Source organism: Heptranchias perlo, chromosome 6 (assembly GCF_035084215.1).
Source record: "Heptranchias perlo isolate sHepPer1 chromosome 6, sHepPer1.hap1, whole genome shotgun sequence".
In the NCBI taxonomy this organism is placed as follows: domain Eukaryota; kingdom Metazoa; phylum Chordata; class Chondrichthyes; order Hexanchiformes; family Hexanchidae; genus Heptranchias; species Heptranchias perlo.
The window spans coordinates 26,368,251-26,384,188 of record NC_090330.1 but is presented as its reverse complement, the minus strand read 5'-3'; the positions used below and the strand labels follow the sequence as shown (position 1 = coordinate 26,384,188).

General features: G+C 45.0%; 1 protein-coding gene across 1 annotated transcript in view; it reads left to right on the top strand.

Moving 5' to 3' along the window:
- LOC137323169 (relaxin receptor 2-like) overlaps positions 1–15,938 on the top strand; it is a 125,632-nt gene that overhangs the window by 37,774 nt on the left and 71,920 nt on the right. Inside the window, exons 5-6 of the mRNA XM_067986678.1 lie at positions 4,824–4,895; positions 8,333–8,404. Of these exons, the coding sequence (XP_067842779.1) occupies positions 4,824–4,895; positions 8,333–8,404 (144 nt within the window). The remainder of the gene's footprint in view (positions 1–4,823; positions 4,896–8,332; positions 8,405–15,938) is intronic.

Sequence of the window (15,938 nt, the reverse complement as noted above, 5' to 3'; positions counted from 1 at the left end):
TTTTACTAAGTTAAGTAAACTAATCTAAAGTTGAAGTGTAACATTCTCCTCTTTTATAATCAAAAAGCAGTATTTTTTTGGACCACAACAATCATCTGACAGTGTGTCCACTGAGGATAATTATATATTCCAGTTCCCAATAAGAATGGTAATAAATCTGAAGTATGGTGCACAGCAAGCATCTTGTTTAGGTCATCTGCTATCTCCATAGTAGTCCTTTTTGCTGAAAAATGTGATGAGCAGAAAATTTCTGAACTCTTCCAAACATCAATAGTGCAGATCACGGAACTAAAACAAGCCAGAAAACACAGGCCTTGAAATTACACTGGGGTGGGGGAATGGGTACAGATACTTAACAACATATCAGTTTGAAATCCTTCTCTATCGTGGCAGGGACGCTAACCCATTTAAAATCAATGAGCTAATGGCTGCAGAGAGAGGAATTTCAGATCATTGCTTTAGGCTTCTATTGCAAGCCCACAGTTTTGCTGGAATTGTATTATATTTTTTAAATCCCTGAGTAAATTTAATTTTGCTGCTCAAAAGATTTGTAAAGAATATTTTTGTGGCAATCTTTATTTTGTGTGTGATTTTCTCCATTTCATGCGATAGAATAACGAATACCATGAGTTGTGGCATTTTAAAAAAATTCACGAGACTGTCTGAACCAACCAAACACAGTTGTATTCTAATATATCCATCCATAATATATTAGCAGTACAATAACATGCAGCTCTTACCTGTAAAGCTCTGTCATCACACTTATTTTACAGGCAGCACTCTCACTATCCTAACTCACCTGTAATTACACAAACTTGAGGAAATCTACCTAATCTGAAGCTCAACCAATCAAAGTGCTCACAGAAATTCAAAATCCTTGCAGCTGCCAATAAGTAAAATCTCTAGGTCCTGAATTTCCATGGCGGGTTCTCCTGATCTCCCGCCATGGCTTCAGGAGATTGGCAGAACCTCTGGAGAAATGGCTGAAAATTGAGGTTTATTCCATTTCTCCAGGGGTTCCAGAGATGTCCCACTAAAGTTATAGTGGGAGATCGAGATAATCCTCACAGCAATTTAGAGCCCTGATGTCCAAAATAAGGTCTGTAACATTTTGAAAAATTAAATAATATTATTTTTAAGAAGTACAAAATTGTCTTTTTTGTGTCTTCAAGTATACCAGGTATACCAGGCATACCTCCCCAACAACTCACAAAAGTGGGGCCCACCTGAGGGTCCAGACCAGGATTAGGGTCTGGACACCAAAAGACAGGGCCCAAAAAAATAGTTCTTATTTTTAAAGTGGCTCTATGACACCAATTTCGGTGGGGTCACCAGCAGAGTTCAGCGGTGAGTATAAGCCCAGCATAACTGTTGGGATTGCACTCCTGAGGAAGATCCAAATGACTGACACCATTTCCACTGGAGCAGAGGAGATTTAAGAGGTTTTTTAAAATTATGAAGTATCTTATTCGGGTAAATAGAAAAAGAATACTTCCTTTGGTGAGGAGTCATCAATTCAAAGTTATCAGAATAAGAAGACAGGTTAGAAGAAATTTCTTTACACAGTAATTAGAGCATTGAATGCTTTGCTGTAGGGAGCGATTGAGGCAGGAACCATTGCATATTTTAAGGGAAAAACAGATAAATGTTTAAAGCAGAAGAAGGTGCATGGCTATGGGGAAAAAGCAGGGCAATGGGACTAATTTTAATTCAGTGGATGTTGTGTATGAGTTTTCAACAGGCATTTGATGCAGTGCTGCATAGAAAGGCTTGTTAATTAAAATTAAGGTACATTGTAACAGAGTGTAGCTGCCTGAATAATAAATGGGCTAAAAGATAAGAGAGTAGTAGTAATGGATGTTTTTTGGACTGGAGAGATGATGTCCCCGGAGATCAGTGTTAGGTGTTTTGCTTTTCTGAGTGAGTGTGTGTGTTTGTCTGTCTAAAAGAAATTTGTTGGGAATTTCCTTAGGGCTTTTGCTTTGCAATTCTCAGCAATTTCTATTTGTATGCACTTCCTTTCTGCATAACTTGACTTTCTGTTGTAATGTTTTGGCACACTTTATATCAACTTTTTTATATATAAATTCCTATGTCTGCAGTTATTAGGGGCCCGATGTTAGCAGGGCTGCGGGTTCTCGGCGGGTGGGCTATTGGGCGCGTGGGTAACGCGCCCGGTGAAATTAGTGGGTTTCCCGCGCGATCGTAGCAGGCAAACCACTAATTGGATTCACTTACCTGCTCCTCCGGGGTCCGCGCTGCTGCTCTGCGCGTCGGGCGGGCTGCACATGCGAAGTAAGATCTGTCAGCTGGAGGCGCTCTATTTAAAGGGGCAGTCCTCCACTGACAGATGCTGCAACCAACAGCAAAGATGACTGCATGGAGCAGCCCAGGGGGAAGGCTGCTCCCAGTTTAATGATGCCTCACTCCAGGTATCAATACATGGGGTGAGGAGGAGGGGGAGGACCGAGATCTTCCACCCGGCGGGCGGGAGGAAGCGGCCCGCCTCTGCCACCAGGAAGGCCTGGCTCGAGGTGGCAGAGGGGGTCACCTGCGCCACCAACATATCGCCCACCTGCACACAGTGCAGGAGGCGGTCCAATGACCTCAGTAGGTCAGCCACAGTGAGTACACGTAATCTTTCCCCTACACTCCGTCTGCCACAGCACTGCCCCCACCCCACATCTCCTTTGGCACTGCCAACACTACTATGTCACATCACCCCTCATACCCACTCAAACCCCATCCTCATCTGACCTGCACCTACTCACCTCGCCAGTACTCACCCCGCCACTACCACGCAACCCAATCCTCATACAATCTCATGGCTCTATCCCATACTCACCCTCTCGTGCATCTCTCTCACGGCTAGCCTCACTCAACCTGCCACAACCTGTGCTGCAGCCACAGGGCATGCATCACATATGTGCAGTAGGCAGCGTAAGGCAAACGTGTCGTCAGCATGAAGGGGATGCACAAGGGTGTTTGAGGGTTTGTCGTGGGTGTTACTTATATTGAATTTCAGAACAACTCACATCACACATTATATTGGCACCACTACTGCCATGTCTCCGCGAATCCTGTCTGGTTTGTGCAAGAATGCCCGCTCCTGGGTATCACCATGAGGACCCACCACTGATGCCACCCATTGTGTCACTGCAGAGTGGGTGTCGGTGTATTTGCAGGGCTCTTCTGCGCAGACGACTGAGAGGCATCAGCGATGTCCCCGGTTGCACCCTGGAAGGATGCGGAGGAGAAGTTGTGGAGGGCAGTGGTTACTTTGACAGCGACAGGTAAGAAGATGGTGCTCGGGCCAGCCAGGAGCAGCTCGGCATGAAAGTGGCTGCAGATGTCCACGGCTACATGTCGAGTGACTCCGAGCCGCCGTGTGCACTGCTGCTCAGAGAGGTCCAGGAGCTGAGCCTCGGTCTGTGGACCCTGTGGCGAGGGTAGTGCCCTCTGCGACGCATCTCTCTCTGCGGTAGCCCTCCCTCCTGCTGTACAGGTGGATGTGTCACAGCACTCTGTTGTGGAGCTCCACGTGTCAGAGGTGGACGGCGTGGATGGCGAGGCTGGTGAGGCTGGTGATGCTGTTCGCCCTCCGAGGAGGTCATGACTGCAGCTACGGTGGCCCCCATCCGCAAGATGTACATCTGAGGGGGTCCGCAAGGTAGGTACATGTCTCCGGACCCCAGGGTAAGTGTGCAGGTTGGTGACTTTGATTGTCAGGAGGAGGGTGGCGGAGGCCAAACTTTGTCCCAAGTGACAGAGTGGCCTCCTGCAATGGGTGAGGGTCTCCCCCCCCCCCCCCCCCCCACCCCCGACCTGTCAAATGGACCGTTGCAGCTGCCACAGGCTGACAGCTGCAACACGTCCATTCGGCCTGGGAGTGTTTCCCCCAGTGTGGGAAACAGTCCCATTTTGGTCCAAAATCCCACATAGTCCCTTAATCAGGTCAGTTAATGACCTGAAATACCTAACTAAATATTGTCAAGTGGCATCCCGCTGGCTTTAATTGCCTGCGGGATTCCCACCAGCGGGGGCTGCGCGCGCACGCCGGCGCATCAGCGGGGAACCCGGAAGTGTGTGGGTTCGGGGCGGGCTCCGCTACCGCGCCGGGATTCTCCGATTTTCGGAGCCCCCCCCGCGGGAAACGCAGCCGATAGCAGGTGGTAAAATTGAGCCCCAGATGTTTTGTTTATACAAACTTGTCATGCTGTGTAATTGCACAATTTGGCCAGAAGATGGGGTATGGGGTAGATTTCTGCTCTGTCCCAGCTTGGCCACCCCCACACCACCAAAGGCCCAATCCTGGAGGCCTCTCCTCCTGACCCTGCAACCCTCAACAGGTTAAGTGGCAGGTACAATTCTAGAGTAACTGCTGGGATCACACCCCTATGGATTCTCTGACATGGGTCTTATTTGGTTACTTGAACCTTTTGGATTAACACCCTATCTAAAAGATTTCCTACATGTATTCTTTATGCGGGTTACATAAAATTTACAGCACAGAAACAGGCCATTCGGCCCAACAGGTCCATGCCAGTGTTTATGCTTCACACGAGCCTCCTCCCATCCTTATTCATCTAACCCCATCAACATATCCTTTTATTCCTTTCTCCCTCGTGCTTATCTAGCTTCCTCTTAAATGCATCTGTAATAGTCGCCTCAATTACTCCTTGTACGTGCCATTGTTAATATATCATTATTTGAATCAACTTAACACAAATTTAAATGGCTAATATGGTGAAAGATTTGAGGGAAAGAAATTTACACCACACCTACTGCATTTTAAGTATTAAAAGTACTTTTCTCCATAATAGATCGCTGAAGAGCAATAAAATCAAAAGTCTGCCTGCAGATGTTTTCATCATGTACAATGACCTGGAAGAATTGTGAGTGCATTTTCATTTTTTTCTATCAAGCATGACATATATTTTCTTTAACTTCCAAGTATTGTTTATTCTTATTTCCATGGATATTGCATAGTTTTTAAAGTCTATATTGAGGTACTTAAGATTTTTTTTGAAATTATTTATTAAATAAGATTAACTAGTCACTATTAACAACTGTTTTCAGGTTGTCCCATAAATACTGTGGACAGCCTTACTTTTTTATATTTCCTGAATAAAATTAGAGAACTGAACCCTTTTTCTTGGTTTTCTGATCTCTCCATGCCATGCACCATTTTCTGGCCAAGAGTATAGGCAAGTAAACTACTTTCAAGCTTTCACCAATACTACTGTGTAACCAGCTACAAAGGCCTTTGTTTTACTAGAATTTTTACATTAACTTTATAACGTAGTGGCATAAATTCAGCAGAAAAATCCCAGCATAGAACACTTCCAGCAAAGTTACGGTGACAGAGCGGGAGCAACTCCAAGGAAATTCCTGGCCATAATCTTTTGTTAGCAGGTGCATAACAGTGGATCATGGTAACTTCCCCTCCCTCGCTGCAGGGAGTACCTGACTTTTGCTCTGCACTCCCTTCAATGGCAAAATTAAGATCATGAACTGATCATGTGTCCTATCACTTTGCCACAAGTCCCTATATTTTTGTCATTCCTACCTATTTAATAAGAAGATTAAAAGTGATAGAATTGTCAAATCCAAAGACATTCTGAAAATTGTATTCCTACAAATGAGAATGACAATTATGAACTCCTACAACCTTTTGGTTACATTCAGACTATCCTGTGATAATCTAGCCTATGTAATTATTTTGGTTTCCACTATGAATATTTAATTCAAGGTCTGCAAGAATGTTAGGAAATTGCAAAGCAGCATCCAGCTCTGGAATTCCATGGATTCATGGACTACCCTGGATTTGACAAGTTGGCTGGTCATGGGAATTCTCAGACTTATGGGGTAACCAGTTTAGTAGACAGAGAATTGATTTTGCTTGGTTTTGACTGAATTTACATACATATTTCTCCATTCATTCAGTGTGCCTGTATTTGAAGACCTTGGTCCAGAAATTCCTGGCTAGACCTTAAATAATTTTCCAAACATTTCAATTTATTCATCTTTCTTCCTCCAGACCTCACTTTCACATCCCCCCACATAGCTACCATTTCTCCAGGCCCTGTACGCTCCTTTTCCTCCAAGCTCTACTCTTTCTCCTCCCTGTGGTTCTCCTATTAAACTGGCCACCTGACTCTGCTCCTAACTCTACCAGCTCTTAACTCTTCCAACTCCAAGGCCCAGCCAAATGTTTTTTTTTCTTTCTTCCTCTATCCAACTCTTTCTCCTTTCAGCCTCCTTCACACTTCTTTCTCCACTGGCTCCCCACTCAACTCTTTGCTCATTCACTGCCCACCGAACTATTTTGCATTTGCATTTGAACCCTTGCCTAAGTATTCCTCCCATGCCTGCTCGGACATCAAGCTGGCTACAGGTAAGTGTGGGAGGAGGTGGCGAATGAGAGGGGGGCTGAACGTGGGCTGGCAGCGGCCTGCAATATTGCAGTGGATCGAGGAGGATCACTCCTGCTGCTAGCTCCACATTAAGGTAAATAAAAACATCAAAACTTACCTGTTCTTTGGCGGCCTGCAGCAGTCCCTGTAAGGGCCACTGATTAGGCCACAGTATACCCGGATGCTCCGGCCAGTTTCTGCCAAATTTTGCAGTGGGGTATTAGCATATTCAAAAGGTCTAATGCCTGTTTTAGGTTGGAGCCCTGGGCACTTAGAAGTCTCAAATTATCAGCAGCGCTCTTTTGGGGGGATTGGGAGTGGGAGATCGCGCCTGGAAATTGATTCCCCCCCCCCCTCCCCCCAACTTGAATTTTGCACCCAAAAGACGGATGCAATGGGGATCAATTTCTCCCTCATTGTTACAGATGCAAAATAATGTAATAAAATAAAAAGCCAGTCACTTACCTGTAGCTATATCTATTTTAATACAGTCAGGGATGATCCAGTAAAATGAGGAATGATATATGCCATTTGGTGACAAAGGTGTGACACAGAAATTACATGCAAAGATTGCTGCTTACTTCATGCTGTGACAGGCTTTACAAAACTGATCTACACAATTTTTAAAAGGTAAATAGTAGATCTCCTGTGGAATTACTTCGAAACCTGGGGGTTTGCTCCAGAGCTTACTTTTGGTCTAGAATTTAATCACATGATGGATAATACCACGTGGTAAGCATAAACCATCGCAAAATCTGGCGGGATTCTATATGCATTCATTCATACACAGAAAGATATATAATTAGAGTGTCAACTGTTAACCAGACAAATTGATCAGTTGGAATCCTTATAAATGTGCCCATGATCATTTAAAGGAGACATGGCTAGTTTTTTCTCCCCTTTGCCACCTCTTCTCAGGCAGGTGGGAGAGGGAAGGTAGATAGGGTGCCATTCTGCCTCCCTGCCACTGAGACTTTCCTCCAGAAGTGACAGCAGACACTGAATAATCATATTTGTACAGATACACTCAAATGAAGGAAATATGTCATCCAATTTATTTTCTTTCGTTAACACAGGTGTTGGGAGTCTTGCAGTGTCCGACATTGCTCGGGCAGTGGAGAGTGGTTAAATTTTAAATAATCCACAATCTGACTGTAACCAAGCCTTAGGGCGATTGATTGCAAATTGGTCAACGCACCAATTTTAACATCAGCACTTCAACGGCCCCAAGAGTAGTCAGTCACATTCCACTGCTGCAGGTACCTAAGACGCCCCAGCATCACCAGAAACCTACTGGGACCCCGTCCAACAATACTTAGATTAGCTGACCCAGAAAAATCCACCCAAGACATCAGAGAACAGACAGTTCCAGCTGGATAATCCAGCGTTTAATCTTTGTTGAGATTAGTGGTGGTAAATTTAAAGTTGCAATTCTACCAGCAGCAATCTGAAAAATGATCAAATATTTTGTTTTGAATGTGAGTGGATTAAGAGAAGTACAGTGTAGATTCCCAACCAGGCCACACATACTGCAGCAACAGAAGCAATAAAGTCACTGTTATGTCTTGGTAATACACCTGACACAGATGGAGTAAAAAGCAGTAAGATCAGCTGGGTTTGGGGTACAGTAACAGTTAGTAAAATAAATAATCCTGTAAACATTACCCTAGAGAGCTCATGGTACATTATACCTAAAGACATGACCTGCCATTACTTTGAAGTGTATATTACTTGAGACAGGTGGGATATTTCTTTTGGTCTCTGAAGTAACGACAAATATAAATTCAAACACAAACATGCCCAGGTTGGTAGCTCTCTTCATGGGTAGTTCAAATTTGCATTTGCAATGTTTAATGTTATCTTTAACAACATGCCTAAGAATACAGTTACAATATTGTTATTTAATTGTCTTGCAGATATCTGCAGAATAACCAGATCAGATCCATCTCAAAAACAGCATTTTGCGGACTTTACAAACTCAGACGATTGTAAGTAAACAGTTAATTTATACACAGTGACTTATTTTAATGCTTAGTGATAAGGTTAATAAATATTGTGTGTGATTAATCATAGGTTTAACATGATTAACTAAATGAAATGTGGTTAGGGCTTCAGTTTTGTCCGCAGAGTGTTTCCAGCGGTGTAGCCCTATCTCCAGCCCATACTTTTTTTATGATGTGGAGATGCCGGTGATGGACTGGGGTTGACAATTGTAAACAATTTTACAACACCAAGTTATAGTCCAGCAATTTTATTTTAAATTCACAAGCTTTCGGAGATTTTCTCCTTTTTTTAAGCATCATCACCTGCTAGGAGCATGAAATCCAGAATTTATCGTTGTGTTCAAGGATGAGTGGAACAGGCTCAGTTTGGATGTTCAGTTCAGCTGAAGATGTAAAATTTGTGTTTTTCTCACCCCAGATGAAATGACTAAGGGGAAAGTTTAATTTTTTTTAAAGTGCTGTAAATGTGGTAGAGCAGCACATTATAGTCCAACGTACTCTCCCACAGACTGGTAAGACACAATGGGGGATAAACTGGTTAAGGGTCCATTCTTGGAGATGTTAGCACATCCCACGCCCAACGGACCCTGGGCAGACAAGACGCACGTTTGGTCCCAAGGGAGCACTTACCTGCAATCAGCGTTCCTTTCCAGGCCTTGCACGTGAAATGAATGCAATTCGCACTTTCCACCACCAGAGGGAGCTCCGTCTGTTAAAGAGAAGATGTTTCTTAGAAATCTCTTAAAGAAAGCTTGTACCTGTTATCTGTTGAAAATAACAGTCTACTATCTGCATGGAGTCCGAACAGAGATCAGACATTGCACACGTAAAACACAGATGCAGATCCCATCCCTATGTTTACACACTGATGAGTTATGTTAAAACATTGAATAAAGGTTGCGCATTATTAAATCCCACATCCTCCAATCTGCACACCAGACCTCACCAATCTGCCGATCTGAGTTGTTACCAGACCTGCGAGAGCGCGTGCACCAAGGTTCTCTGCTGATACACTAGAGACCTTGGGTGCAAGAGATGTACAGAAGGAGGGACATCCTACATCTGCAGTGGTGGAGGGGAAGAGGCCCTCCAGATATATACTCAAAAGACAGTGGGAGGCAGCGGGGGACGAAGTCAATGCCAGGCGCACAGCATCATGAACATGGATGCAGTGCAGGAAGAAGTTCAATGCTTTGACATGAGTGGGCAAGGTGAGTGAGGTCAACTGTCAAGTGGCGTCTCCTACCAACTGCACCATGCACTACACCCCCATCACCCACATACCAATAAACTCTTTCCATCAGTACTCAACTCTTCCAATCAGATGCTTCTTCCCGCCCTTACACATTACCACTGTTTCAAGCCGCCTACCCACAGCTCACAGGCCACACACACTGGCAGCTATTCAACCATGACAGGCACATCACCCAGACACATGTCCAGCTTTCTTGGAGGAGAAGGTGGTGCATATCAGGAGGTAGCAATTAACAATGGCATTTGGCCCCTCAAGCCTGTTCCACCATTCAATAAGATCATGGTGGACCTGTGACCTAACTCCATATAGCCGCCTTAGCCCCATATGCCTTAATACCCTTGGTTCACAGAAATCAATCAATCTCAGATTTAACATTCACAAGTGAGCTAGAATAAACTGCCGTCTGTAGAAGAACGTTCCAAATGTCTCCCACCCTTTGCGTGTAGAAGCATTTCCTAACTTCACTCCTGCACATCCTGGCTCTAAATGTCCCCACGTCCTAGTATTGAAGTCTAGGAGACCTCCAAAAACGCTTACAAATGTCTCTGCAGCCAGAAGCAATAATCCAGTCACTAACCTGTAAATCCTGCACGGTCCCTTTAAATAGTGCCGGTTTGGGGTCCTCCAGGCACTCTAAGACTCGTTCAGATGGTCGGGGTTAAGACTGTGTTGCGTTGAGTTGAGTGTTAAGTCCCAAAATGGTGTCTATCACTTTAAATCAGCGTTGCACACTGATTAAAGCCATTTTCTCCCTACTTTACATGATTCCAGCATTTTTTATCTGCGCCTCGTAAACTCCTATACCAAGATGGCATCTGGCGCACGTCACGCAGGAAACGTGCAGAAAACAACGGGCGCTACACGGCCCAATTTAGTGCCCAATATTCTTCTGTACCCAAGCTAATGTACAGCAGGATCTGGACAACTAAGGCTGATAAGTGTCAAGTAACATTCATGCCACATAAGTGCCAAGTAAAGACCATCTCCTACAAGAAAAAGCCTAACCACCTCCCCCTGACCTTCAACAGCATCACCATCATTGAGTCCCCCACCATCAACATCTTGGGGATCAACAACACTCAAGAAGCTCATTCAGAAAACAGCAGTCTACTTGATCAACACACTTAACACTGGAGTCATTATCCACACCCTCAATCATTGCTACACTGTGGCTACTGTCTGTACTTTCTACTAGATATCCTGCAGCAAATTACCAAGCTTACTTTGACAGCTCCTCCCTCTCCTATGACATCTACCGTCGAGAAGGACAAGGAAAAAAAGTGTTATCCGAACATTATCACTTCCACATTGCCCTCCAAGTCTGACACCAATCTGACATGGGCATATATCAACATTCCTTCATCATTGTTGAGTCAAAATCTTGGAATCCCTTACATAACACCATCATAGAAGCACCACCATTACAAGGACTGCAGCAGTTCAATAAGGTCTACCATCATCACCTCGCGGCATCTAGGGCAATTAACATGGTCATGCCTGTTCCACCCATATGCTAAGAACGCTTCTTTTACTCCCATGCCATTTTCATGAGACCCCTACCTTCTTCCTTAATGCCTACCTTGCCCAACTCCTATACACTCAATTACCTCTCTTGTCCTTCAGATTTGCTAAGTTGTTAATGACTCCCTTTGCTAAGTCATCTCCCCTTCTTTTGAAAACTGCCACTGCCATCCCACCTCCTCAATAAACCCACCCATGACCTGTTCATCCTCTCCAAGTACCGCCCCATCTCTAACATTTTCCCCAAATCCTTTAACATGTTGCTTCCCAGCTCTGTGCCTATTTCTCCTAACACTCCCATTTGAATCCCTTAAGTCTGGCTTCTGCCCTGCTCACGGCAATGAGACCTCCTCTGTTACTGTGACTGTGATGAACATTACCCTATCTGCAACTACAACCACTCATTAACCGCCATTCTTGCTGATCTACAATGGGTCCCTTTGGTCCAACAACACCGAATTTAAAATCTTCACCCTCTTCTTCAGAATGGATAAGAAGCTGGCTGAAGAGTAGAAAACAAGGAGTACTTGTTAGATATGGAGAAATGGGCACAAAGTCGGGGGTGCACCCACAGTGCCCGCACAAGGCCACAGTCGGGAGGCCTGAGCCATTTTCAGGTTTAGGCCTCATTTGAATATTACCATTGAGCTGCAGCCAACAAACAGCTGCAGCTCGTCTTTTTTTGGACTGTGGAAAATCAGCTGCCTTCTGCAATGAGCCAGCTGGCCGGTAGGGCCTATTGGGAAGGAGCAAATCCCGGAGGAGGAGGTGAATACAGGCCAGCAGTGGGCCAGAATGTTCCTCCTGGCCACCCAAAAATCTTCAAAAAAGCTAAAACTTACCTTTTCCTGAGAGGCCTCCAACGGTCCTCTTGAGGCCTGCTGGTTAGGCTGCTCAACACATGATACAACTGGGACCAGCTCGCACGGTACATGCTCCGCCTATTTGTACGCAAAACTTGCAATTGGGGTACTATAACAAGAACAACAACAATGACTTGCATTTATATAGCGCCTTTAACATAGTAAAACGTCCCAAGGTGCTTCACATGAGTGATTATCAAACAAAATTTGACACCGAACTACATAAGAACAAATAAAACATTGGTTAGGCCACAGCTTGAGTATTACGTACAGTTCTGGTCACCACATTACAGGAAAGATGTGACTGCACTAGAGAGGGTACAGAGGAGATTTACGAGGAAGTTGCCAGGGCTGGAGAATTTTAGCTCTGAGAAAAGATTGAATAGACTGGGGTTGTTTTCTTTGGAACAAAGGAGGCTGAGGGGAGATTTAATTGAGGTATATAAAATTATGACGGGACTAGATAGAGTGGATAGGGAGGACCTATTTCCCTTAGCTGAGGGGTCAGTAACCAGGGGGCATAAATTTAAGGTAGTTGATAGAAGGATTAGAGGGGAGTTGAGGAGAATTTTTTTCACCCAGAGGATGGTGGGGGTCTGGAACTCACTGCCTGAAAGGATGGTAGAGGCAGAAACCCTCAACTCATTTAAAAAGTACTTGGATGTGCACTTGAAGTGTTGTAACCTACAGGGCTACGGACCAAGTGCTGGAAAGTGGAATTAAGCTGGATAGCTCTTTTTCGGCCAGCACGGACACGATGGGCGAATGGCCTCCTTCTGTGCCGTAACTTTCTATGATTCTAAGGCGATATTAGGACAGGTGACCAAAAGCTTGGTCAAAGAGGTAGCTTTTAAGGAGCGTATTAAAGGAGGAGAGAGAGAGTTGGAAAGGTGTAAGAGGTTTAGGGAGGGAATTCCAGAGCTTAGGGCCTAGGCAGTTGACGGCTCGGCCGCCAATGGTGGAGCGATTAAAATCAGGGATGCGCAAGAGGCAAGAATTGGAGGAGTGCGGAGATCTTGGAGGGTTGTAGGGCTGGAGGAGGTTACAAAGATAGGGAGGGCGAGATCAGGGAGGGATTTGAAAACCAGGATGAGAATTTTAAAATCAAGACATTGCCGGACCGGGAGCCAATGTAGGTCAGTGAGCACAGGGGTGATGGGTGAACAGGACTTGGTGCGAGTTAGGATACGGGCAACAGAGTTTTGGATGAGCTCAAGTTTATGGAGGGTGGAAGATGGGAAACTGGCCAGGAGAGCATTGGAATAATCAAGTCTAAAGGTAACAAAGGCATGGATCAGGTCTTCAGCAGCAGATAAGCTGAGGCAGTAACCGGCGTAGTGCCCTAATTTTGAATATTTAAGCATTTTTGGTCCAAAGTGGTGGGCACCCATTTAAAAGGCTGCCTGGAAATTTAATCAGGCAGGCAAATGGATGTCCAAGGTGCCCACCAGATTTTCCCCTGCTAGTCGCCCATCTTTCAGGCAAAAAAGCAGGTGCCTAGCAGTTGAAAATCCCTTCCCCCGCCCCCCCCCCACCTTGTATTGTACTTGATCACATACTGATGTTGCAGAATATGCAGCAATGGACAGTGCAGTTGCAAACTTTTACTTTTACACTATTGACTCTGAAATGCAAATCCAGTAGCAATAGTCTTGGGTGAGATTTTGCCCTGATTTTCAAACAGAAAGACTGTATAAGCAAATCTGCCAAGCCTTGCTCACTTGGAATGAGACCCATTTCTGGCAGAAAAATGTGACATATTCCGATGTAACTCACACTGAACAGTATCACGTGTTTAAAAGGTATGATCAGTAAGTTCGCTGATGATACAAAAATTGGTAGGGTGGTAAATAGCGAGGAGGATAGCCTCAGTCTGCAGGACGATATAGATGGGTTGGTCAGATGGGCGGAACAGTGGCAAATGGAATTTAACCCGGAAAAGTGCGAGGTGATGCACTTTGGAGGGACTAACAAGGCAAGGGAATACACAATGAATGGGAAGACCCTAGGCAAGACAGAGGGTCAGAGGGATCTTGGTGTGCAAGTTCACAGATCCCTGAAGGCGGCGGAACAGGTAGATAAGGTGGTAAAGAAGGCATATGGGATACTTGCCTTTATTAGCCGAGGCATAGAATATAAGAGCAAGGAGGTTATGATGGAGCTGTACAAAACACTGGTTAGGCCACAGTTTGAGTACTGTGTGCAGTTCTGGTCGCCGCACTACAGGAAGGATGTGATCGCTTTGGAGAGGGTGCAGAGGAGATTCACCAGGATGTTACCAGGGCTGGAGCGCTTCAGCTATGAAGAGAGACTGGGAAGATTGGGTTTGTTTTCCTTGGAGCAGAGGAGGCTGAGGGGGGACATGATTGAGGTGTACAAAATTATGAGGGGCACAGATAGGATGGATACTAAGGAGCTTTTTCCCTTCGTTGAGGGTTCTATAACAAGGGGACATAGATTCAAGGTAAAAGGCGGGAGGTTTAGAGGGGATTTGAGAAAGAACTTTTTCACCCAGAGGGTGGTTGGAGTCTGGAACTCACTGCCTGAGAGGGTTGTGGAGGCAGGAACCCTCACAACATTCAAGAAGCATTTGGATGAGCACTTGAAATGCCATAGCATACAAGGCTATGGACCAAATGCTGGAATATGGGATTAGATTAGACTGGGCTTGATGGCCAGCGCGGACACGATGGGCCGAAGGGCCTCTATCCGTGCTGTATAACTCTGTGACTCTGTAAATGGGCCAGTGATGAGTGATGCCCTTTTTTGATGAGGTATTTCACTTCAAACAGCCCCCTAGTCTTGAGAGTTAATGGGCAAACCACACCCACTCAGGGTCACCGATGGACAGAACAGAAAGTAGTCCCAGCCTTTTACCATGGACACTTGTTAAGACATTGTGCTTGTGCGACAATCCCTCTGAGAGGAGTAAGTACTTGATCAACCTGAATCACTTCAAGCAGTACATATTAAATCACCTGGGGCATCATTTAGTGTTGAAATGCAGAATTAAAGGTGAGGGGGATGTCATGTTATCAAAGAATAAGAGCTGGGAAGCCAATTGTGCAATTCTAGGCAGCTAAGGACACTTCCCTCAACAATTGCCACAGATGTAACATTTGGAAAACATACCTACCAAACCTCTCCAGAACTTTGTCAATGGGGCCAGGAAACAGTTAGTCTGAACTCACCCAACAATGCATTATAGCTGACCTCTTCTATGTATGATGTTGAGATGCCGGTGATGGTCTGGAGTGTACAAATGTAAGGAATCTTACAACACCAGGTTATAGTCCAACAGTTTTATTTGAAAATCACAAGCTTTCGGAGGCTTTCTCCTTCGTCAGGTGAGTGTCAAGATTCATTGAAAATTACCGCATATATAGTCACAGAACAATGCCTGGTGATTACAGACAATCTTTCCAACTGCCCGTTATCAAGGCCATCAAATTAATTGAATAGTGTTCAGACAGAGAAACCTTAGATACCCCAGACAACTGAATATACAAACGGCCAGAACCAAAGAAAGAAAGAGAGGGAGAGGGAGAGAGAGAGAGAGAAACATCTGAAAGGAAGAGAAAGAGAGAGAATGACCAGTTGTATTAAAAACAGATTTTTTTTTTCCCCTGGTGGGGTTACGTGTAGCGCGACATGAACCCAAGATCCCGGTTGAGGCCGTCCTCATGGGTGCAGAACTTGGCTATCAATTTCTGCTCGACGATTTTGCGTTGTCTTGTGTCTCGAAGGCCGCCTTGGAGAACGCTTACCCGAAGATCGGTGGCTGAATGTCCTTGACTGCTGAAGTGTTCCCCAACTGGGAGGGAACCCTCCTGTCTGGCGATTGTTGTGCGGTGTCCGTTCAGCCGTTGTCGCAGCGTCT